At 33.1% G+C, this 27,098-nt stretch overlaps 1 protein-coding gene across 1 annotated transcript in view; it reads left to right on the top strand.

The window, feature by feature from the left end:
• Positions 1–24,642: 24,642 nt before the first annotated feature.
• LOC143082118 (uncharacterized) overlaps positions 24,643–27,098 on the top strand; it is a 153,321-nt gene continuing 150,865 nt past the window's right edge. Inside the window, exon 1 of the mRNA XM_076257675.1 lies at positions 24,643–24,861. Within this exon, the coding sequence (XP_076113790.1) occupies positions 24,759–24,861 (103 nt within the window). The 5' untranslated portion in view covers positions 24,643–24,758. The remainder of the gene's footprint in view (positions 24,862–27,098) is intronic.

Here is a 27,098-nt window from a genome sequence, read left to right as displayed (position 1 = left end):
TAACATATTTTCAAGTGCACATTTAATTAAAATCCCACACTAAATGGTTAGTTTCATAAGGTCGTTATCACCCACTTTGAAAAAATAATCAATAAATTAAAAATAATTTTGTTTAAAGTACATATATCATATTTTCATGTTTCACCTGTCATATTGAAAAAATAGTAATTAGGGACAGGTAAAAGCCAGTCGTAAAATCAATAGACACTCTAATTAGAAACATAAAATTAATAATCTTCTGTTTAATAATGATCACAAATTGATTAGGCTTCAGATGATAAACAGTCTGTCCCAGGTAGGACTTGTAAACTATTAGTACTTTTGTTATTATTGTGTTGTTTTTTTGCTGTCTCTTCAACATCTCCACGTGTTAACTCATGCATTACTGGGTCTGCTGCATAAAAAAAACTGTTAAAGTTTGTGATTATGTCAGTTTTAGAGTGAATGATTATTAGTCCATGATATTTCAAACATTTGGAATATGCATTTTTAGTTGTATTTGCTTATCTGGTATCCATAAAGATAATATATTGTATATGACCCACTTCCTCGATCATGGTTCATTGATTTTGCAACTGCTTTTATGCCCCATTTATGGGCATTATGTATTCTGGTCTGTGCTTCCGTTCATTTGTCTGTCCGTTCGTCTGTCGCGCTTCAGGTTAAAAGTTGTTGGTCATCGAGTTTTCGATGAAGTTGAAGTCTAATCAACTTGAAACTTAGTAAACATTTTCCCTATGATATGATCTTCTAATTTTCATGCTAAATTAGAGATTTTATCCCATTTTCACAGCCATATTTGTCCACAGAACATAGAAAATGATAGTGCTGATGGGGCATCTGTGTACTTGGGACACATTCTTGTTTATTATGCAGTTGTATCAGTATTAGCACATCTCATACACATGGAGATTATTATGCAGTTTTTGTTGTTCAAGGTTCATGTCGGTCATCTTTACTTTTTATGAAGTGTTTGGTTACAAATAAGGTCGTTTAAATTTCTCAAATGAATTGTTTCATATTTTTCCCTGTCAGGACCTTTTATAGCCAACTATATGATATGGGTTTTTCTCATTGTTGAAGGCCGTACATTTGCTTTACATCATTTTTTAATTTTGATGGAGAGTTGTATCATACCTCACATCTCCTTTGGTATGATTGCCAATGAGACAACTCTCCACAAGTGACCAACATGACACAGAAATTAACAACAATAGAGCCTTCATAAATGAGCAAAGCCAATACCCCATAGTCAGCTATAAAAGGTCTTGAAATGACAATGTAAAACAATTCAAACAAAGAACACTAACACTAACAGCCTTATTTGTGTACAAAAAATGAAAAAAAATATATGTTCTACAAATAAGTAACATTCTGTGACAATCAAAGGAATCTAGCTATATGTATTACAATAATTTGTTATTGTACAAACTTTTCATGGTAGAATGTATTCTGTTTTTATCAGTTATTCTAGGAATAATTTACAGAGTTTGGTTTGATTAAACAATAATTAAACAACAATGGTTGATTGAGAATATTTCAATTCCTTTTGTTAGTTTTATTTTCATGGATTTAAAATGGTCTCTGTAGTATTGATGTTATTGATTGTGGGGGAGGACTATTTATATACATTGATTTAATATCTGATAAAAATTGGCAGGGAAATCAAAAACAAAACGTGACAGGGGATCCATCTTTAAAGGTCATAAGGTATGGAAGGTCGCCAGGTATGAAAGGTTGTCAGGTATGAAAGGTCATCAGGTACAAAAGATAATCAGGTATGAATAGCTTTTGTTGCTTTCCTTACCTTGAGGGCCATTATATAAGATCCAGAGGTTTTGGGCAAAAACACCCTGAATGGAAATCATAAAAAGAAATTGATGTCTATTTATAAAATTTGATCATATTCATTCAAATTTAATATCAATTTAATTAGGAAACATGTTATGATTAGAATGTGATAAATAAATACATTATATAATTTACCATTGGGGTATCTTAAAACCTATTTTATAATCTATCAAGTATACAAATCATTGAATCAAAGCATCAATCATTGAATTGATGTAACACCATTTGTTCTACAAACATCAATAATTGTTTTTACAACAAAAAGTTAGTAAAGAGCAGTTATGTGTTATGGAATGAAAATACACCTCTGACTCTATCATTTTTATTAATTTTGTTTATTTTTATATGAATTAAGTCTACATCTGCAACAGAAGCTCTGGATGCTTTTTGGAGTCTGCATCCCAGAAACATCTGTCTAATATTGCTTCAAATCTTTTTTATTACGTCAGCAGAAACTGAGAGAACAAAAAATTACAAAAATAGAACTGAATTAAGAGATTTAATACTTATGTTTATATAAGAATTTTACAAATTGGATGAAAAACTCCAATGTATGCAGTAATATTAGAAAAAAACATAAAGTTTACAGTAAAAAAAATATTGCTTGGCATATACAGAAGAAAAAGTTGATTTTTCATATGACTCTTAATGATTTCCTTATTGGACATTAAGTGAAAACTCGAATGAATTCTTAGTGTTTCTAAAACTAAAACCCACAATGATTTCTCCATGTCTATATTTGAGATTTAGTATTAGCTATAGACAGTATGTAGTTGAGATTTGTATGAGCTGGGAAGAATAAATTGATACAGTTTTCTAGTACTTATGATATGTAAACATGCAGCTATTCAATTTCATACAATTAATTATTGAGGATCAATATAATTAATATTACTAATGGAATTTCATTTTTAGGACGAATATTTAATCAATTAAGAGGTAAGTTTTGTTTGTTTTGTTTGTTTTATTCTAGATTTTCCAATTTAAAACATTGAAATTATATTTTATAGTAAAAAAGCAAATTGATTTGAGGAAGCTGTACGTGATAGTCAATTCAAACATTGAGAATTGTGATGGAAAGTTTTGTCAAAGTTTACATCCCAAAAACGGTAAAGATAATTCTTACAAATAGAAGAGATTTAAACTTTTGATTGATTGATTGTTGCTAGCCTAAATATATAGTGTCCAGTAGCATTTACAGTTTTTGTCCAGCCTGCGATTTTAGTCACAGAAAACTCAACTTAAGTGATCTGGCGGTGGCTACTACAGCAGCGGTGTTAGCTAACTTCTTAAAAGCTTTATATTTTAGAAGGTGGAACACCTGGATGCTTCAAACCTTATATATAGATGCCTCATATTACTGAGTTTCCGTCTGTCACATGTTCATTGTCCTTGACCTCATGTTCATGGTTCATTGACTTTTAAAAAAAATAAAAAAAATTGTATTGTTTTGTACCAGAGTTTACCCCTGGATATTGGAAGATGCACCGTTTCTTAGCTTTCTATCTTTTAAACTTCTTATGTTGGTCTCTATCACACACTAGCAATGTGTGGGACGTGTTGATGTCTTTGCACAGACCTTATCTGTCCAGCAGCAACCAGTGCTAACCTGTGCACTATTACTTTGCTGTATACTTCCTATGAGCTGCTATTCCTGTGCACCACTATCCTGTGCACTATCGGTCTGTTCCGCCTGTGCACTGCTTAACCAGCTGGTTAACCTGGTTTATGCTTTACTTGTGCACTATAATCGTGCAGTCGCCTATGCACCTATTACCCGGTGCGTATGTTCCACTTATATCCTCCTGCAACCTTATTCAGGTACGCAGATAGATTCTTATTAAGGATCTATTTAATCTTTATAAAGTGAAAAGTATTACCTTCTTGCTTCTTCTAGACGTCTTGATTATCGTCTAATTCAAATAAAATAAAAAAAATTGTAATGTTAAATTCTCTCTCATTATGAGTAATAGGATAACTATATTTGGTATGTGCGTACCTTGAAAGTGTCATGTTCTCAGGGTAGTGACTTATATACACTGTATAAAGGTGTACATGTCCAACTGGCAGGTGTCTTCTGATCTTGACCTCATTTTCATGGTTCAGTGGTTATAGTTAAGTTTTTTGTGTTTTGGTCTGTTTTTCTTATTCTGTATGCAATCGGTCTGATATATTTGGTGTATGGAATGATTGTAAGGTGTACATGTCTAGATGGCAGGTTTCATCTGACCCTGATCTCATTTTTATGGTTCAGTGGTCAGAGTTAAGATTTTGAGTTTTGGTATTTTTTTCTAATCAATATGCAATAGGTCAACTATATTTGGTGTATGGACATATTTTATGATGTACATGTCAATTTCACAGGTTTTATTTGACCTTGACCTCATTTTCTGGGTTAATTGCTCAGTGTTAAGTTTTTGTGTATTGGTCTGGTTTTTTTTTAAACTGAGCAATATGTCAACTTTATTTTTTCATTTGTTTTAAGGAGGAATTGTAATCTGTACATGTCTGCCTGGCATGGGTCATCTGACCTTGACCTCATTTTCATGATTCATTGGTCAATGTTTAGTTTTCTTGGTTAATTTTGTTTCTTAGAATAAGCAATAGGTCAACTATATTTAGTATATTGGATGATTGTAGGGTGAACATGTATTTCTTGTTTGGTTTAATATGACCTTGACCTCATTTTCTTAAATCATGGTTAGTTTATGTGTCAGATAGTTGTAATAAAGCAAATTATATTTAGGACCATCAACATAATATCAATGATTATAGTAAAGTAGGCAAGACATTTCAGCCTGTCACTCTTGTTAAAGGTAATGTGGATTAATGTAAGTTGCTTAAAGAATACTTGGTCAGATTATTGTCTCATTGACACATTCCCCATTTCCATTCTCAATTTTATTTTAAAATTATCAAGTTGATAACAATATTTATACCATTTCTTAAAAGAATGCTTTACAGTGTCACATATTAGTGCTTCTATCCAAATTCTGAAACCTTGCCAGTAATTGTATTGTTTTGTCTTATCTTAAGGTGTTTAGCTATTTGAGTGACAGATCTTTGATGTCACTTCTGTATAAGTAGCTCACAACTTTTTCATCTTAGTAGCTTTACATACTGTACGTGTAGACACCATGCTGTATGCTGACATCAGATATTTTTTGTTTTTTTTGTAACCTATTCTAGAAGTTGGAGCTATTGTGCATTCACCTAATTTTCATTTGTCCAACATTTATATCTAAAACACACAATTGCTTTACAAAATGAGTTCATATAAGGTCAACAGCTTAATATTATATGGTGATATACATGTAAGTCTTCTAAACGTTGGCCCAAAATGTTAGGTCTGTTAATTTGCCTTTCGCAAAATTTTTGTTCTTCCCTCGCCAGGGTTCGAACTCATGCTACTGAGATATTGTAACAGCAGTTCTTTATTAATTTACATGTATAACAGAGAGGCAAAGATACAAAAGGGATATTTAAACTCTAAATTTAAAAATAAACTGACAGCGCCTTGGCAAAAAAGGAAAATGGCAAAAAGACTAACAACATTACCTGAGGATGCAAAAGATAGAAACCTAAAGACTGGACAACAAGGTCAGTTTATGATGTAAAACCACCTGTGGCACTGGTCAATGATCTACATCTGGACTCCTAGTCACCCCTCCCCATAATGTTTATGACCACATCATCAAACAAAAATAATGAAATTGTTACTGTTGGGTTGCTGTTTCTAAAAACATTCACCTGACATCACTTAAATAAAAATCAATAATTTGCTCTATCTAGTACAGCAAATGTAATCAGCTGATGTCTCATCAAATAATACCGTGTAATACTAATTAAGAAAATATGTTGATATATAATAAAATTAATAAGTTGTCAGAGTGTGTTTCTTGATTAAGGATATTAATGTACTTTGGCAGGTGATCTATTTGCTCTAACAGTTAATATATACAGAATAGTAAAAGTAAGATCACTAGTCTATAGTAAATATAAAAAAAGAAGATATGGTATGATTGCATTATTTTAATTTAATTTGCCAATTAGACAACTCTCCACAAGAGACAAAAATGACACAGAAATTAACAACTATAGGTCACTTCAGGCCTTCAACTATGAACATAGCCCATACCGCATGGTCAGCTATAAAAGGCTCCGAAATAAAAATGTGTAAAACAATTCAAACGAGAAAACTAAGGGCCTTATTTATGTATATAGTTTAGAATGTATTATGAAAAGATGAGCTATTTTATAGCCTATTTTTGCACTGAATCGAAACATTCATCAATCAATCAGTCATATATCTACATAGTATTCATGTAAGGAATTCAGTCATTAATTGTCTTGTCCTCTTAGTATTGGTTCTATATTTGCTATCTTAATGTCTGGAGTTTTGTCTTTGTTGGATATTTTCTGGTTTGCCATCACTGTCTTAATTGTCTTGTGGTCTTTTGTGGGTAGCTCATTGATTTACCATCACTATAATCAAGCCCTGTTGTCTATAATTGGGTAGCTGTCTTATTTGCCATCAATGTCTTGTCTTTTGATCTGTGTTAGGTAGCTGTCTGATTTGCCATTACTCTCTTGTTTTGTAGTGTGTGGTGGGTAGCTGTCTGATATGCCATCAATGTCTTGTCTTTTGATCTGTGTTAGGTAGCTGTCTGATTTGCCAATACTCTTTTGTTTTGTAGTGTGTGGTGGGTAGCTGTCTGATATGCCATCAATGTCTTGTCTTTTGATCTGTGTTAGGTAGCTGTCTGATTTGCCATTACTCTCTTGTTTTGTAGTGTGTGGTGGGTAGCTGTCTGATATGCCATCAATGTCTTGTCTCATGATCTGTGTTAGGTAGCTGTCTGATTTGCCATTACTCTCTTGTTTTGTAGTGTGTGGTGGGTAGCTGTCTGATATGCCATCAATGTCTTGTCTTTTGATCTGTGTTAGGTAGCTGTCTGATTTGCCATTCCTCTCTTGTTTTGTAGTGTGTGGTGGGTAGCTGTCTGATATGCCATCACTGACTTGTCTTTTGATCTGTGTTAGGTAGCTGTCTGATTTACCAATACTCTTTTGTTTTGTAGTGTGTGGTGGGTAGCTGTCTGATATGCCATCAATGTCTTGTCTTTTGATCTGTGTTAGGTAGCTGTCTGATTTGCCATTCCTCTCTTGTTTTGTAGTGTGTGGTGGGTAGCTGTCTGATATGCCATCAATGTCTTGTCTTTTGATCTGTGTTAGGTAGCTGTCTGATTTGCCATTACTCTCTTGTTTTGTAGTGTGTGGTGGGTAGCTGTCTTATATGCCATCAATGTCTTGTCTTTTGATCTGTGTTAGGTAGCTGTCTGATATGCCATCAATGTCTTGTCTTTTGATCTGTGTTAGGTAGCTGTCTGATTTGCCATTACTCTCTTGTTTTGTAGTGTGTGGTGGGTAGCTGTCTTATATGCCATCAATGTCTTGTCTTTTGATCTGTGTTAGGTAGCTGTCTGATATGCCATCACTGACTTGTCTTTTGATCTGTGTTAGGTAGCTGTCTGATTTACCAATACTCTTTTGTTTTGTAGTGTGTGGTGGGTAGCTGTCTGATATGCCATCAATGTCTTGTCTTTTGATCTGTGTTAGGTAGCTGTCTGATTTGCCATTACTCTCTTGTTTTGTAGTGTGTGGTGGGTAGCTGTCTGATATGCCATCAATGTCTTGTCTTTTGATCTGTGTTAGGTAGCTGTCTGATATGCCATCACTGACTTGTCTTTTGATCTGTGTTAGGTAGCTGTCTGATTTACCAATACTCTTTTGTTTTGTAGTGTGTGGTGGGTAGCTGTCTGATATGCCATCAATGTCTTGTCTTTTGATCTGTGTTAGGTAGCTGTCTGATATGCCAATACTCTCTTGTTTTGTAGTGTGTGGTGGGTAGCTGTCTTATTTGCCATCAATGTCTTGTCTTTTGATCTGTGTTAGGTAGCTGTCTGATTTGCCATTACTCTCTTGTTTTGTAGTGTGTGGTGGGTAGCTGTCTTATATGCCATCAATGTCTTGTCTTTTGATCTGTGTTAGGTAGCTGTCTGATATGCCATCAATGTCTTGTCTTTTGATCTGTGTTAGGTAGCTGTCTGATATGCCATCACTGACTTGTCTTTTGATCTGTGTTAGGTAGCTGTCTGATTTACCAATACTCTTTTGTTTTGTAGTGTGTGGTGGGTAGCTGTCTGATATGCCATCAATGTCTTGTCTTTTGATCTGTGTTAGGTAGCTGTCTGATTTGCCATTACTCTCTTGTTTTGTAGTGTGTGGTGGGTAGCTGTCTGATATGCCATCAATGTCTTGTCTTTTGATCTGTGTTAGGTAGCTGTCTGATTTGCCATTACTCTCTTGTTTTGTAGTGTGTGGTGGGTAGCTGTCTGATATGCCATCAATGTCTTGTCTTTTGATCTGTGTTAGGTAGCTGTCTGATTTGCCATTACTCTTTTGTTTTGTAGTGTGTGGTGGTTAGCTGTCTGATATGCCATCAATGTCTTGTCTTTTGATCTGTGTTAGGTAGCTGTCTGATTTGCCATTACTCTCTTGTTTTGTAGTGTGTGGTGGGTAGCTGTCTGATATGCCATCAATGTCTTGTCTTTTGATCTGTGTTAGGTAGCTGTCTGATTTGCCATTACTCTCTTGTTTTGTAGTGTGTGGTGGGTAGCTGTCTGATATGCCATCAATGTCTTGTCTTTTGATCTGTGTTAGGTAGCTGTCTGATTTGCCATTACTCTCTTGTTTTGTAGTGTGTGGTGGGTAGCTGTCTGATATGCCATCAATGTCTTGTCTTTTGATCTGTGTTAGGTAGCTGTCTGATTTGCCAATACTCTTTTGTTTTGTAGTGTGTGGTGGGTAGCTGTCTGATATGCCATCAATGTCTTGTCTTTTGATCTGTGTTAGGTAGCTGTCTGATTTGCCATTACTCTCTTGTTTTGTAGTGTGTGGTGGGTAGCTGTCTGATATGCCATCAATGTCTTGTCTCATGATCTGTGTTAGGTAGCTGTCTGATTTGCCATTACTCTCTTGTTTTGTAGTGTGTGGTGGGTAGCTGTCTGATATGCCATCAATGTCTTGTCTTTTGATCTGTGTTAGGTAGCTGTCTGATTTGCCATTCCTCTCTTGTTTTGTAGTGTGTGGTGGGTAGCTGTCTGATATGCCATCACTGACTTGTCTTTTGATCTGTGTTAGGTAGCTGTCTGATTTACCAATACTCTTTTGTTTTGTAGTGTGTGGTGGGTAGCTGTCTGATATGCCATCAATGTCTTGTCTTTTGATCTGTGTTAGGTAGCTGTCTGATTTGCCATTACTGTCTTGTTTTGTAGTGTGTGGTGGGTAGCTGTCTGATATGCCATCAATGTCTAAATGTCTTGTGGTCAAATATTAAATGGACTTTGAAACACCCCACTGCAGATATATATTGTACTTTAAGCCATGTCAAGACAGATATTCTTTTCTTTAAGTTATAAAGCTGCAGATATTTACTGGACTTAAACCATCTGCACTAGACTAACATTTAAGCTATGCCACTTGAAATATCTTCAAATAATTTCATGTGTATTTTATCTAATCAATTTTCTTTCATTACCATATTTTAAATAGCATGCATGCTTTTATATGGAATAATCTAATTAGACTTGAATGTGGTAATAAAATATTCCTAGACCTGGTGATTACTAGAATCTTTACTATAGCACATTCTGTGTGACCTTAATGTCACAAATTATCATCAAATTGTCAATACTTCCTGCTAATGTCTATTGACTATTGGATGACAAAGTCAATGTCAACAGAAATTCTCTAAACTTTACTCTTTGTTTATATAATTAGGTTACATACATGATATAGGACAGTTACGGTACAGGTCAAAGATCTGATGGCATACTAAATAGAGGTTTTTATAGTCGTTCCTAAAGAAGAAAAAAATCGAAAGTTATTTTTCTGCATTTAGAAAAATTTGGAAGCTGTAAGAATCAACATGTTTAACCCTACTGCATTCTGTATGTGTGTGTCACTGAGCCTCACTGATGAGTCTTTTGTAGACGAAACGCACGTCTGGCGTATATACAAAATTTATTCCTGGTATCTATGATGAGTAATTATTCCCAACAAGGAGCCTGTAGTTCAGTGTGTGTCCCAACCAGGAGCCTGTAGTTCAGTGATTGTCCTTTGTTATTTGTTATGCGTCTGTTAAAGTCCTTACTGTTTGCACTCTCCTAATAACTTCCTTCAGTCCATTCCATCTTTTTTATTTCTGCACTGTATTTGCATTTTCCAAAGTTGATGAAACTCACTGTAACTTAAGTTTGCAAATTTCCAAAGTTGATGAAACTCGTACACATTATACTTAGAACCAATTCTTGCAGACCGAGTTTTAATTTGGCAGCTACTAACCATTCTTGAGTTAAGTCCTTTTATAATTTGGAAAACTGCAAATTGTTTTTTTCAGCAATCTTATTTAAGTTCATTTGGTCTGTGCTGAAAGGAAGCAACCATCTCCTTTGAAAATAATTTCTTGATGAAAACAGAAATTGCAACTAAAACTTATATCTTCAGAAAATCTCATTTAAAAATAGTTTCCTGAGGGAAACAGAAAATCTATTTCAACTTGTTTCCAGAAACGTTAAGGGAAGCTGAAATCACTGATGCTTTTGAAACAAAGGTTTTAGCATCAGGAAACTTGCTTTTAAAGACTTTTTGAGATATTATTTAGAGACTAATACTGAAATATTGTAGTTGTTATAACCTTTTATTACATGGTGATTGACATCATCTTAAGACTTGATATTTATATGACAGAATCATTTTTCTGCTAAAATGGATAAAAGCTCAGTATGACATGTCTCTATTTGTCCCATTAAGACTTAGCTGTGTTTTAATGATGTACTTGTCAGCCTTTGATGAATTACAAGTAAATTGAAACTGTTATAAATCCTTTATCAGAAATCTCCAATCATTTATTCCTTTTATATCTATAGACATATAAATAATAATATTTCCCAGATTATAGATGTTTATCTATAGGTAAAGGTCTCTGACCTTCCTTAGTAATTAAGCTTACCTCATCAATAAAAGGCATCGGCCAAAAGCACCAGAAGATATTTTTTGTTTACTTACCAACATATATGTTTTTTAATAAGGTTTGATTTGCTTGAAGAGATTAATTAATTGTTATTTAGTTCTTATAGAGAACTTATAGCTGATTAAGTGGTCTGGGTTTTACTCATTGTTAAAGGCCGTACAGTGACCTATAAGTGTTAATTTCTGTGTCATTTGGTCTATTGTGCAGAGTTGTTTCATTGGCAGTCATATTACATCTTCTTTTTATGCCCCACCTACGATAGTAGAGGGACATTATGTTTTCTGGTCTTTGCCTCCGTTCGTCCGTCCGTCTGTTCGTGCGTCCGTTTGTCCGTCTGTCTGTGCGTCAGGTTAAAGTTTTTGGTCAAGGTAGTTTTTGAAGAAGTTGAAGTCTAATCAACTTGAAACTTAGAACACATGTTCCTTATGATATGATCTTTCTTATTTTAAAACAAAATTAATCTTTTGACACCATTTTCATGGTCCACTGAACATAGAAATTAAAAGTGAGTTTCAGATTAAAGTTTTTGGTCAAGGTAGTTTTCAATGAAGTTAAAGTCCAATCAACTTGAAACTTAGTACACATGTTTCATTTTTGTTGATCTTTTTACTTTTCAGGCCAAATTAGATTTTTTACCCAATTTCATGGTCCACTGAACATAGAAAATGATAGTGCGAGTGGGGCATCCGTGTACTAGGGACACATTCTTTGTTTATATGTATATCACCCTTTCTGAGACAAATTATTTTCACTTTGTGAAGAATAAACTTGCTATAGCACTTAAACCTCAATGATGTTGGCTTAATTGGCAGAGAAACAGCAAATACCAATTGTAAAGCCCACTACTCTATAGTCAGCTATAAAAGGCCCTGAAATATCAAATGTAAAACAATTCAAAACAAGAAAGCTACCAACCTAATTTATGTAAAAAATAATGAACGAAAAACAAAAGATGTAACATAAGCAACAAATAACAAACACTGAATTACATTCCTGACTTAAGACAGGCACCGACATACAGAATTTGTTGGGGTTAAACAAGTTAGGGGGTGCCCAACCCTCCCCTTACCTAGGATATAATAGTTTGCTCTTTTTGTAATATATGAATAAAAGAAAAATAAGGGTATAAGATAATAGAATACTGCAGCTAAACAATACACACAACATGATTAAAGCAAAAAATATATTTTGATTGTTTATTTTGAAAATCATAATACCATGGTATTTTGTGAACATGCCTTTTCATTGTGTTTATATACAGACCTCTGTAATGCATTTTATAAGATAAGACATAACCACATGCTTTAAAATTAATTTAAACTCCTACTAAATAAATCAAATAATTGGTTAGGAAACTGGCAAATGTTCAAACAATTATAAAATAGATTATCTGGAGGAGTTTAGAGGAAGCAGCTCCATAATTATGTGCAAATTTAGACTCCAGTCACTCCTGTGCCTTAGTTTTTTAGACAGACAATGTATGCATAATGTAAAAATAGATTTTATTGCTATTATTATAAACATTGTATCAATATTCAATGAAAAATTATACATTTAAACATGCAACCTTCAATTAACAGCAAGGGCTACAGGTGTTATATTAAAATTATTTCTGGTTTAATGGTTCATTTTATTCTATTTTAAATTGTTTATTGGCCTAACATAAATTATGACTGACAATTTCAATTGGAATGTATTTTAGACTTCAATTAACCTGTGTGAATTCTTTTTTGTATTTTTTGTATTCTTGAGTGCCAGTATTTAACCAAAAGCTGTAGAGTAACCTTTTCTGCCTTCCCTGTAGTAGGGAACACATTTTGACCCCTCAGCTTTCCATATTATGTCTTTTATTCCTTATTTCCTTGTTTAAGTTAGTTATCATTCAGCTGGTAGTTGACTGTACAGTGTTTTAATTGTTATAGTTAAATTTAAGGGGAGGTAAATATGTTAATTAAAAACTGAAATATTGGGCTTTTCTCTTTGCTTAGCGTCCATCATTACCGTGACGTCTGTTGCTTTCTCAGTCCGCCTTTTCCGTCTTCGGCCTCATTTCATTTTACATAAATCTTCTCTTCTGAAACTACTAGTCCCAGTTTTATCAAACTTGGCAACAATCATCATTGCGGTTTTTTGTTTAAAAAATTACCATGCCTGCCAACCAAGAAGAGAAATAGAACATTGGGTAAAATTCAAGTTTTATTTGAAAAACGTTTTAAATAGAGAAAATCCAACAAGGCCAAAAAATGTTCAGAATGATGAGCTATACCAATTATCAGACAACTTCTTTTAGGAGTTATTTCCCATGATAAATGACAAATTTTACTATTTTTGTTTATGTATTGCCTATTATCTTGAAAACTATAATAGATCAACAATCTTGATATAATTTCTAACATTTCTGAGACATATTTTATCTTTTTAAAGTTAGAATTTCAAACATGACAGACTCATTTTTAGCTCACCTGGCCAAGAGAGCTTTTCCCATCACTTGGCGTCTGTCGTCGTTAACTTTTACAAAAAATTTCTCCTTTGAAACTACTGGGCCAAATTTAACCAAACTTGGCCACAATCATCACTTGGGTATATATAGTTAAAAAAATGTGTCCGGTGATACAAATTTAGAGCAAATCTAACTTGGGATAGAATTGTTTATAAGGTTAAGATCTCTCTGCCCTGAAATTTTCAGATGAATCAGACAACCGGTTGTTGGGTTGCTGCCCCTGAATTGGTAATTTTAAGGACATTTTGCAGTTTTTATGCCCCACCTACGATAGTAGAGGGGCATTATGTTTTCTGGTCTGTGGCTCCGTTCGTCCGTCTGTGTGTCCGTTCGTCTGTCTGTGCGTCTGTTCAGGTTAAAGTTTTTGGTCAAGGTAGTTTTTGATGAAGCCCAGGAGTCCAATCAACTTGAAACTTAGTAGACTTGTTGCTTATGATATGATCTTTCTAATTTTAAAGCCAAATTAGACTTTTGACCCCAATTTCACGGTCCACTGAACATAGAAAATGAAAGTGGGAGTTTCAGGTTAAAGTTTTTGGTCAAGGTAGTTTTTGGTGAAGCTGAAGTCCAATCAACTTGACACTTAGTAAACTTGTTGCTTATGATATAATCGTTTTAATTTTGAAGCCAAATTAGACTTTTGACCCCAGTTTCACGGTCCACTAAACATAGAAAATGAAAGTGGGAGTTTCAGGTTAAAGTTTTTGGTCAAGGTAATTTTTTAATAAAATTGAAGTCCAATCAACTTGAAACTTAGTACATATGTTCCCTATAGTATAATCTTTCTAATTTTAATATCAAATTAGATTATTACCCAATTTCACGGTCCATGGAACATGGAAAAGGATAGTGCGAGTGGGGCATCCGTGTACTTTGGACACATTCTTGTTGGTTATTATCTTGAATATTATTACAGATAGAGATAAACTGTAAGCAGCAATAATGTTCAGCATAGTAAGATCTACAAATAAGTCAACATGACCAAAATGGTCAATTGACCCATTTAGGAGTTATTGCCCTTTGTAATAAATGTTTAACAATTTTCATAAATTTTTTAAATTTTTTAAAATTTTACAAAATATTTTCCACTGTAACTACAGGGCCAAGTTCATTATTATAGATAGAGATAATTATAAGCAGCAAGAATATTCAGTAAAGTAAGATCTAAAAACACATCACCATCACCAAAACACAATTTTGTCATGAATCCATCTATGTCCTTTGTTTATTGTTGGCTATTTATATATAGAGCCTCTAGTTTGGTACTAGCTGCCTATGGAGATCATGGTTTGTCCAGTTATCTCCTCCTATAGATGCATCATCATTCATAGTTTTAAATTTTTTATTTTCTATGGTAGCTAGGCGGGGGCATCAATTGTGTATAACAGACAGCGTAACAATTTCAAGTTGTCAACATCACTGTTTTTCAAATCTAAAATACTGTGGAACTATACTCATGCATATGGCAAAGTCGAAAAGGAGAGGGAGGGCATTGTCCATATCTAGTTCTAATTGTCATCAATAAAAAATATGAAGATGAGGTATGATTGCCAATAAGACAACTATCCATCAACAATCAAATGAATCAGATGTACAGCCTTCAACAATGAAAAAAACAATATGGTAAAGTTGGTTGTAAAAGGTCCTGAAATATGAAATAATTGAATTGAGAAAACTATTATAATGGCCAATTTAATACAAAACAATTTATATGAATAGATAGAGATAAAAGAGGGACGAAAGATACCAAAGGGACAGTCAAACTCATAAATCTAAAACAAACTGACAACGCCATGGCTAAAAATGAAAAAGACAAACAGAAAAACAATAGTACACATGACACAACATAGAAAACTAAAGAATAAACAACACGAACCCCACCAAAAACTAGGGGTGATCTCAGGTGCTCCGGAAGGGTAAGCAGATCCTGCTCCACATGCGGCACCCGTCGTGTTGCTTATGTGATAACAAATCCGGTAAATAGTCTAATTCGGTAGGTCACATTCAGGAAAGGGAAGGGGATTGTAGTTACGACGTAAGGAACATATCCGATAAACTGTAAACAGCAAAATGTTCAGCAAAGTAAGATCTACAAATAAATCAACATGACCAAAATGGCCAGTTGACCCCTTAAGGAGTTATTGCCCTTTATAGTCAATATTTAACAATTTTCATTAATTTGCTAAATTTTTGTTAATTTTTACAAAATATTTTGCTCTGTATCTAAAGGGCCAAGTTTATTATAGATAAAGATAATTGTAAGTAGCAAGAATGTTCAGTAAAGTAAGATCTACAAAATCATCGCCACCACCAAAACACAATTTTGTCATGAGTCCATTTGTGTCCTTTGTTTAATATGCACATAGACCAAGGTGAGCAAGACCCATAACAGTACCATTTTGTATGGAAGAGTGGTTTGTTGAAATTATTTTTGTTATTTAAATATAATAATGAATTCCTATGAATTCATCCTTTAGTTAACTCATCATTGTAATTAGATAGAAAACAGCAGCTATTAATTTAATGATATTAATTCTTTTGTATTTTTAACAGAATATTAACCAAAATAAAATCCATATCTAACCTTAATAGAATTTCCTTAGTAACACAAAATAAAGTCATTATTTAAAATGAAGAATATCTCTCCAGAGATTAAATTTCCTGGTCGAATCAGATAGGAAAAATTAACAAAACAAACTTTAGATTTAAACTTACTAAATCAATCTTAATTCTCAAATTCCATCAAACTAAGGGAGATTTGAGAAATTTAATGGAATTTTCACTCTGAATCTAATTCATTTATAGTTTGGTAAATCAGTTATACATTAAATCCATGACACCATGTGTTACCTTATATTGACTGCATCTGATAGATAACAAACAAAGCTGGTCTTCGTTTGCATCAGCTGACAGGATTGTCCCAAAGCAGAAGCATGAAAGATTATGACATTTACTACTTTTAGATATGAACACGGAAGCTTTAAGTTAAAGGATTAATCTCAACAGGATCAATTTAAATGCCAAGGGTCATGAATGAATTTCTCAATCTTACAGGATGGTTTTATGTTTCAGGGCATGGGATATTATCTGAGTTTCCAACTTTGCAATCCCACTAGATCAGTACTCTATGTCACCTTGACTTTTTTCTAAACTTTTAGAAATCCACCAGATCTGTGATTTATGTTTCTTTTGACATTGCTCTCTGCTTTGCAATCCCACCATATCAGAGCTCTATGTTCCTTTGACCTTGTTCTTAACTTTGAAATCCCACCTGTGTTCAGTTCTCTATGTTTTCTTTGACCTTGTTCTTAACTTTGAAATCCCACTTGATGTCAGTGCTCTTTGTTTCCTTTGACCTTGTTCTCAACTTTACAATCCCAACAGATCAGTGCTTTATGTTTCCTTTGACCTTGTTCTTAACTTTGAAATCCCACTTGATGTCAGTGTTCTTTGTTTTCTTTGACCTTGTTCTCAACTTTGCAATCCCACCAGATCAGTGCTTTATGTTTCCTTTGACCTTTTTCTTAACTTTGATATCCCACTTGAGGTCAGTGCTCTATGTTTCCTTTTACCTAGCTTGATCTTAACTTTGAAATCCCACCTGAGGTCAGAACTCTATGTTTCCTTTGACCTTGTACTTAACTTTGAAATCCCACTCGAGGTCAGCTCTCTATTTTGTTTTGTCCTAGATCTTGTTCTCCCACCAAACAATTGTTGTGTTTCCTTGGCCTTGGTTCAAAGCTTTGGGAACCCACCAGATCAAGGCTCTGTTTGCCCAATAACCTGGTTCTAAACCATATGATCCCATCAGGCCAGTGCTGTGTTTCTAAAAATGGTTCAGATTTAAACCTTTTAAGATCAGGACTCTGATTCCTTAAACCTTGTTATAAACAATCCTACCAAACCAGGGCTTAAGACTTTTCCTTAATCTGGTTCTAAACTTTGGAATCAAATAAGACCAGTGCTATGTTTCCTTGGTCCAGCTTTTATCCTTTGTATTCCCACCAGATAAGTGCTGTGTTTTCCTGGTCAAGGTTCAAAACTTTAGAGTCCTACTGGGCTCTGTTTCCCTAAACCAAGTTCTAAACCTTGGAATCCCATTAGAGTAGTGCTGTGTTTCATTGGTTCAGATTTAAACCCTTGGGATCCTACCAGATCTTGGCTCTGTTTTCATAAATCCGGTACTAAACATTACATTGCATTACATTCTTAATCTAGGTTCTAAACTTTGGAATCATATTTGACTTAGTGCTGAATTTCCTTAGCCCTGGTAAAAACCTTTTTGACCTTAGCAAGAGATCAGCACTTAAAATGTTTACTTGACCATGAGTGTGGCATCCAATTACTTGACCATGAGTGTGGCATCCAATTATTTGACCATGAGTGTGGCATCCAATTATTTGACCATGAGTGTGGCATCCAATTATTTGACCATGGGTGTGGCATCCATTCATGGATTAGCAGTCATGCCAAGACATCTATTTGCTTCCTAAAATGTATCATCAAAATCCAAGAAACAGTAATGTCTCTATAATCAAATCCATAATGCAGAACTTTAACATTACATTTCCATTTATTTGATGTTTTTCACATGAATTTTTCATAAAACATTTATAATAGATAAACATCGCATCTGAGAGTTTCTTTGTATATTAACTGGTAATTTTATTAGTAAATATTTGAAAGCTAAGCAACATTGACATATATGTAGACATAAAACAATATGGATTGATTTAGAAGTCATAATTAAACCAAATTTTGCTGATTATTTATAAAACAACAATTATAATGGCTATATATGTACAATAATGTTTTTGTTTTTTTAAATATATATTGGTTAATGGCTACAGTAAGTTTGCATGCAGCCTTCACTAATTTTAATGAACACTTAGTACAGATGACAGAGGCAGATCCAGCTATTATTAAAAGGGGGTTCCCAACCCAAAATAAAGGGGGTGGGGTCAGGTTTCCAACTATATATATGTCCCCATTCAAATGCATTGATCGTCCTAAAAAAAACGGGGGTTTCTAACATCCAGAACCACCAACCTCACCCCTGGATTAGCCACTGTTGTGTAATGTCAGTTCAATATATATTTTGGCATCTGCTTTATAATCTTGTGTATTTACTGCTGTAGAAATTCCAATAGTGAACATATTTTACATTACTGCAGTAATAAACCAAATTTTGTCCAGTTATTTTGGCTACTTGGCTTCTTCGTGACAGTATTTCTATTATATGTCTAATTATATAACATACATGGTAGAAAAGTCACTTTTTACTTCTTTATTTAACCTAGACCATTAAATATTAAGATTTGTCAAGATAACTAAAGAATATTACATCCTAGTTTTTAAGAAGGAAGTCTGACCTGGTTCCTGACAGATTGATTACCATAATAATGAGAGTATGATAAGGAATGTAATGTCTGGGGACCAGTTTAGTTGTTGATTGATCATTCTGTCAGTGTTTACTCTTGTCCTTGGCTTGTTTTGTATCATCAGATCATATACTATAATTTACAAAAGAGCAAATTATGCAAAAGTGAAAAAAAAAACCATTATACAAAAACACAAACAATGTAAATGGCTGTGGGGAATTGATCTTTTAAGAGAATTTTCCTTGAAAACAGTTTCCAAACAATGCAGTTTAAATTGTCCTATGTGTAAAACTCAGCATCCAAATAGTGGTATATATCATCTTTATGATCTAAGTTCTTTCAGATAGCTGTCAATTATGTAAGGAGAACTGAGTTTTGATAAAATTACAGTAAGAACTTCAAGCCTATTTAATGGTTTAAAGTACAGTGTAAGCTGATAATTATTTCTGCATTGACTGTATCAGTTATGTTTCGTTTTTCATTGTTCAAACTGATGCACACATACAATGATCCATTCTTATTTCTTATAAAAATGTAATCTGAGAACTGATGTGGATATATGTAAATTCAAAAAAATTTCCAATGTTTTTGTTGAGCCTGCGACTTTTGTCACAGAAAGCTCAACATAGGGATAGTGATCCAGTGGCAGCGTTAGCTAAGTTCTTAAAATCTTTATATTATACAAGGTGGAAGACCTGGATGCCTCATACTTTGTATATAGATGCCTCATATTACAAAGTTTCAGTCAGTCACATGTTAAATGTCCTTGACCTCATTTTCATGGTTCATTGACTACTTGAAAAAAAAGGTTAAGATTTTTTGTAATGTTTAATTCTCTCTTAATATAAATAATAGGATTACTATATTTGGTATGTGCATACCTTGCAAGGTTCTCATGCCCGTCAGACAGTTTTCACTTGACCTCACCTCATTTCATGGATCAGTGAACAAGGTTAAGTTTTTTGTGGTCAAGTCCATATCTCAGATACTATAAGCAATAGGTCTAGTATAATTTGGTGTATGAAAGGACTGTAAGGTGTACATGTCCAACTGGCAGGTGTCATCTTACCTTGACCTCATTTTCATGGTTCAGTGGTTATAGTATAGTTTTTGTGTTTTGGTCTTTTTGTCAAGCCTTCGACTTTAGTCGAAAAAGCGGGACTAAGCGATCCTACATTCCGTCGTCGTCGATGTCGTCATTGGCGGCGTCCACAAATATTCACTCTATGGTTAAAGTTTTTGAAATTTTAATAACTATCTTAAACTAAACTTGGACAGAAGCTTGTTTATGATCATAAGATAGTATCCAGATGTAAATTTTGTAAAAATAAAATTCCATTTTTTCGGTATTTCACTTATAAATGAACTTAGTTTTTTCTGCGAGGAAACATTTCATTAACTCTGTGGTTAAAGTTTTTAAAGTTTTAATAACTTTCTTAAACTATCCTTGGTTTGTTCCAAACTTGGACAGAAGCTTTTTTATGATCATAAGATATTATCCAGAAGTAAATTTTGTGAAAAAAGAAATCCATTTTTTCCGTATTTTACTTTTAAATGGACTTAGTTTTTCTGCGGGGAAACATTACATTCACTCTGTGGTTAAAGTTTTTAAAATTTTAATAACTTTCTTAAACTATCCTGGGTTTGTACCAAACTTGGACAGAAGCTTATTTATGATATCATAAGATAGTATCCAGAAGTAAATTTTGTAAAAAGATAACTCCATTTTTTTCTGTATTTTACTTTTAAATGGAATTAGATTTTCTTCCAGTTAACATTACATACACTCTGCAGTTAAAGTTTCCAAAACATTTATTAGATTCATTAACTATTCTAAATTTTAACCAAACATGGACAGAAGCTTCTTACAATCATAAGATAGTATCAAGAGGAATATTTTTATTGATTTTTTTCCTCCTTTTTGTTGAGCCTGCGATTTACAGCAAAAGTAGGCGAGACACTGGGTTCCGAGGAACCCTTACAAATTTTTTTCTAATACTATATGCAATAGGTCAACTATATTTGGTGTATGGAAATATTTTATGATCTATATGTCATTTGAGCAGGTTTTATTTGACCTTTACCTCATTTTCACGGTTCATTGCTCAGTGTTTAATTTATGTGTTTTATGTGTTTTGGTCTGTTTTTGTCCAGCCTTTGACTTTAGTCGAAAAAGCGAGACATAGCGATCCTACATTCTGTTGGCTTCGGCGTCGGCTTCGTCGGCGGCGTCCACAAATATTCACTCTGTGGTTAAAGTTTTTGAAATTTTAATAACTTTCTTAAACTATCCTTGAATTGTACGAAACTTGGACAGAAGCTTGTTTATGTTCATAAGATAGTATCCACAAGTAAATTTTTTAAAAATAAAATTCCATTTTTCCCTTAATTTACTTATAAATGGACTTAGTTTTTGGGATATGATTGCTTTCAAGCAATCTGTAGACTTTTACCGTTGACTCAGGCTGCATTCCCTCACGTCAAGCGTTTTATTCTAAACATTCAGCAACATCTCAGATTCTTATGATTGTCTTGCTTTAAAAGGTAAAATCAAACAAAATGATTGAACATAAACAACTTTCCTGTAATGTTCTTCTCATAATCTTCATGTTTGATATTTCCCTTGACTTATATGCGTGTTTTTAACAACACGGAAAATCAGAATTAAACAGTATTTATATTTAGTGTTTTTATAAATTAAGAAACACGTCAGAGGGAATTCCCAAGTTTTGATAAATGCGAGAGTTCTCTGAATTCCGATATTTCTATTTCTGTCATAAGAACTGAGTGGGAGTATTTCTATATTTTACCGTTATGAAACTGTACTCTCATAAAGAAATGGAGAACAATTCATCATATCATTTAATAAACGTTCTTGTTCCAAATCACAAGTCGCGGTTTGTTTATGTATTAATGTGCATGCGTATAGTTTTCCTGATTTCAAGGGGTATCAGATTGACTGGTTGCTCTGGATTCTTCGCTTCATTGATTAATTTGAAACTCGTGGGATTCTTTTTATGTCTGTCTGCTATTAAGGGTTATTGTTGTTGCATAATTTTAAATCATATGCATCATTTAAATTAAAATAAACGAATTCCACATCGTAAAAGTTACCTATAACACCCCTTCAGCCGAAATGGAGTCTTCCATATTATCGTGTCAAGTTGTCTCCCTTCCGGAAGTATTTTCCGTCAAAATCGAAATACAATACGACTCGTCAAGAAAAATTAGCTCGTTAGATGCCGATAAACGTCGTATTATATTAAGAACGATCTCAATTTAAACAGAGGAGTGTGTAGGGAAAGGAGTCATGCCCTCTGACCCAAAGGAACTTCAATATTTAAAGAGTTAGAAATGGAGTTCCACCTAGAATTACGGTGATAAGATACGGAAGCAAGTTAACTCGTACCACCGAAAACTCGTACCACGTTCACTCGTACCAAAAAAGTTAACTTGTACCACTGGGAAGTCGTACCATTCAGAACTCAATCAACTGTAAAGTAAACTCGTATCATTAAAAATATATTAAAAAATATGATGTTTTATGGGTTTTTGTTTGTTAACTTAATAAAAATAAAGTTGAATTACTTGAGTTTTATACTGGATTTTAATGAAAACTTAGACAAAAATAGAGAATGTTTTTTTAAGCTTTATTGTTTAAACTGATCTTTCAAACTAGAACTTAATCCAGAAGAAAGTTAAAACATTGCTTTAACTGTACCTTAACATACCCATAGCCAGGGGGGTTTGGACCCAAACCCTTGAAAACAAATAAGCACTGTTAAAGTCAATGTTCTGTTCGAATTGTGACTGCTGAAGTCGAGTTTGTGAGTCCAACGAATCCCCGCTTGGAAATTCTTGGCTACAGGCCTGCTTAAATTGAATATTTATATCCAATTTAAATTAATTAAAGCTGTAATCCATGATCACAAATTGAATGCTATGTTTACAATTGTTGAAAGCCATGTGCTTTTTGGCGAGAAAATTTGGGAACCCCTTAACAGGAAACAGTTATATTTCATTGTTATTTATAGACAGTAAAATAATTTTGGAAATCATTTTGATTAACTGCTAAGATTTTTTCATGAAAAATTAATATTTTCTTAGGGTGAAACTGTTAATACTTTAATAATCTACATCTGCCACGGTATTTTCTATCCAATAGACACAAGGAACATTAGCTACAAATTGGTCATTGTACTTTCAAATTATATACATTTTACAGACTTAAGAGGTATTGAGTGAAAGTAACGTATAGCATGTATATATTCATCATTTAACACCATTTAAATGCATTTAAATAATTTGGTACGAGTTAGCAGTGGTAAGAGTTTGCATTGGTACAAGGTTTTTTTAGTGGTACGAGTTTACAATGGTACAGGATAACTATAATTCTTATAAGTACATTGCTCATACACTTGGATTGGCTATTTTTAAAGTTGAGTGACTATTCAGATTATTACATTTTGCATGCCCAGTTGAATTAGTTTTGAAAATAATACTATCCAGCTGTACCAGGGTTGCCAAAAAAGTTGAGACTCATGCAAATGCGTGAGACTCACGCAAGTTCATCTTTTTTGCGGCAGTATCCTTGGATCTACTTTTTCCTCTTTGATCTTTTCAATTTTGGCCAAATCTGACACGCATTTGCTTTAGTAATGAAAAGTTGGCAGAACTGCTATACATGTGTCAATGAAAACTATGGCAGTCATGTCCCTCAGAGCATTCTGCTCTTTGATTCTTCCAGTTAACATTACATACAGTCTGCAGTTAAAGTATTTAAAACATTTTTAAGATTCTTAAACTAGCCTGGATTTTTACCAAACTTGGACAGAAGCTAGCTAATCTGACAATCAAAAGATAGTATCGAGAGGAATAATTTTATTGATTTTTTTCATCATTTTTGATGAGTGTGTGATTAACAGCAAAAGTAGGCGAGACACTGGGTTCCGCGGAACCCTTACAAATTTTTATGCAATAGGTCAACTATATTTGTTGTATGGTAGAATTGTTAGCTGTACATGTCTTCCTGGCATGGTTCATCTGACCTTAACCTCATTTTCATGGTTCATTGGTCAATTTTAGTTTTCTTGGTTAATGTTAAGTTTATGTGACAGTTGTAATAAAGCTTTATATTTAGAACTATCAACATAATGTCAATGATAAGTAAAGAAGGCAAGACATTTCAGCGTGTGCACTCTTGTTATGTTTTAAGAAATTTTTTATAGATTACTGAGTTTGGTAAAAAATAGAAGCTAGCATTTCTTAATTTTAGTAGCATCATTTATATGCAACAATTATTTCAAGAACTTTAAAGCTCAGGTTTTAGTTCATTGGTCAACAATTGCAATTTTAAATGCACCAAAAATTTCTTAATTTACGGTTTTAGAAGAGAACATAAGAAAGTTATACTAAAACCTTGTAAATGGATCCTTGCTAGAACTCCCATTTTTTTAATAATGCATATCTCTTATAGTAATATTCAATTACATTATATTGCATGTTGAAATATTATTTATAATTGATAAACATATTTTTATAATGATTCAAATCATATTTTGATGAAACGCTGTACTAATTCACCAAGTTTTATTGTTAAATAGCAATATGTGCAGTAAAGAATCAATTTGAGTGTTAAAAAAAAATCATGTTTTAGTTATAATTTTATTTACCTGTATCTTCTTTTTCAACTTAGAATATACCTTGAAAATTATCTGTCAAATATTGACCACAAAGAGGTAGATAAATTGTCTCATTTGTAGACCTATCACCATTGAACATCAAATCAATATAACCACACTTTCTTTTTTTTATTTTAGATGGGCAATTTGACGGAAAACTGTAAATGAGAATTTGATGATCCAACCTATGATTGTGTGAGTTTGATTAAACATAGATGTAATATAATAATGTACCGACAGTAGATGTTACGATGTCTGTCCACCGACAGGGATGTTACGCCGAGTTTACCCACCCGTCACTTAAAGATTCTATCAACCAAAACAACATTTCAACACTAAAATTGTCACTTTTAGGTAAGTCTTTTTAATTATAATTGTTTTATTTCATAACGGCTGTACTCCTTTAATGAATCAGCAGTAAGGGGTTCTTTAAAACATTCTATCATCATATTGATTCATTTATGCTCTATTATAGATTTTATGGAGACATATTTTTAATGAATGCATTGTAGGTTTTTAAAAAAAAAAAAAAAAAAAAAAAATGTTTTAATATAATTAATAATAATATTGATGAAATCTAGAAATAATAAGAACTCTTGAAATCGTCAGTTATAAACCAGAAGGGTGTTATCCTTAAAGTTTAAATGCTTTTTAAGTAAGCACATAACTGAAATGTTTCTTCCCAAACTTGAGATTTAAAAAAATTGTGTTTTGTTTGTATTTTTGCATTCCTTTATTTTACATATATTATTGGAGATCCATATAGTTCAGAAATAAAACAAAACCCGTATATGCAATGATCCATTTAGTTCAGAAACGAAGATCATTAAACAGTAATACTTAAAGTGTTTCAGTTTGTCATGAATATATAAAAAAATATATAAGTAATATTCATTGAATAGAGACAGGATTCAAAGAAAACATTACAGATAGCCTTAGAAGTAATTCACGCGTAAAGTCTTCATTATCTGAGGAAGTTAAAAGAGAAGACCATTATTGACCTTATTTTCAAGATAATTTAGAAATTAAAGAAAAAAAAGCAAACATGCATGGCTTTAATAATAAAGTGTTCCAATTTCTCAGGAAATAAGATAAGTAGACGGAGCAAAAGACTTCACATGCAATGTTTTAATTGAGGAAGAAAATCGGAAAAACTAATTACTGTCCTGTCTGTAAAATATTCCATGAAACTAAGAAAATCTACAGTTATCCTTAAAGGAATATTGCCATTGATGAGCAAACCAAGAAAAGTAAAAATAATTGTTGTTCCCTGCTGATGGTAATCATGGTAGGAAATATAAATACCAAAGTTGATACAGCTTATGTAATGGATAACATCAGAATAATTTACTCAGATTTAAAATGTCACAGAAAATTTATACGTGCAAAAAGTAAAAAAAGGTTTTTGATGTGTATAATTAAAAAGTTAATTTGAATTCGTAGAAGTTTTCTCAAATAGATAAAGGATTTTATGCTAGATTGATTTTACATGTTTTTTCAAATGAAGCAAATAAATTTCTTTGTATGAAATCCAATTAATTGGGTATGATGCTCAAAGACAAAAATGTTTTAAGATATATTTGATGTGGTGAAGACTTGAAGTTTATTAAAGTAACACTGCAAGCTTTTATACAAATAACAAAAGTACATCTATTCAGTATTGACTGACTATATATACCTACATAAAGCATAACTTAGGTATCTGATGTTCCAGTTTCAGCAGGGTCTCTGTGGCCGCCAGTGGTCTAAATAATCCAAACTACAAGCAAAACACACATGAGTTTTTGAGTTTCAATCTCGTGCCAGTTGCATTCAACTCCAATCTTAACTGACTGGGATGATCAGTGGTACACTATGTGCTCTTCTGCTTATCTTTCAATATAAAAGCTGATATTGCTGTCTTCAAGGAGGCATTTAACACCTATAACCAATCAATCAATCAATCCAGACTTATCAGTTTCAACATTTAGATTTATCCACTATTTAAAAACCTAATGGTGCTGAAAGAGGCATTAAACACCAGTATAAACAATCAATCCAGAGTCATCAGTTTCAACAACATTTGTATTTGTGATAAGGTTAAGTTTAAGAGGATTAACAAATGGTGATTTATTGTTTGCAACTGTTTATTCTGTCATTTCCTTGCAACAATCAGGGTTGCTCAGGTTACTCTGCGATATTTTAGATTATATTTGAAATTTGACCTTGGAATTATAAAGTCAGTCTTTTTTTTTCTTTCGAAAAACTGTTGTTTAGTAGGGTTTTCCTCTGTTAAATTCTCTCTGAATTTTCTTTGATATTCAGTCTCATTAAATTTTATTTCCTTAAGTTTTAGAGAGGTTGCATTGTTAAACTAAAGAAAACATCAAAGGCCTAAATGAGTATATCATTATCATAAGTTTCCCACGGTAAATCATAACAGACCATTTTTCAATGATGACGATTGATTTTTAATTAACGAAAGGATAAAAAAGAATTGATTAACTTACCTGTAATTACAGGTAATAATGATATTAGACACATTAGTATCATCAATATCATGCAGGTAACTATAAAGATGATTACTTGTCATGATTTATAGGTATGGCAGG

Source organism: Mytilus galloprovincialis, chromosome 7, assembly GCF_965363235.1.
Source record: "Mytilus galloprovincialis chromosome 7, xbMytGall1.hap1.1, whole genome shotgun sequence".
NCBI classification, from domain to species: domain Eukaryota; kingdom Metazoa; phylum Mollusca; class Bivalvia; order Mytilida; family Mytilidae; genus Mytilus; species Mytilus galloprovincialis.
This window is presented reverse-complemented; position numbering and strand designations above follow the sequence as displayed.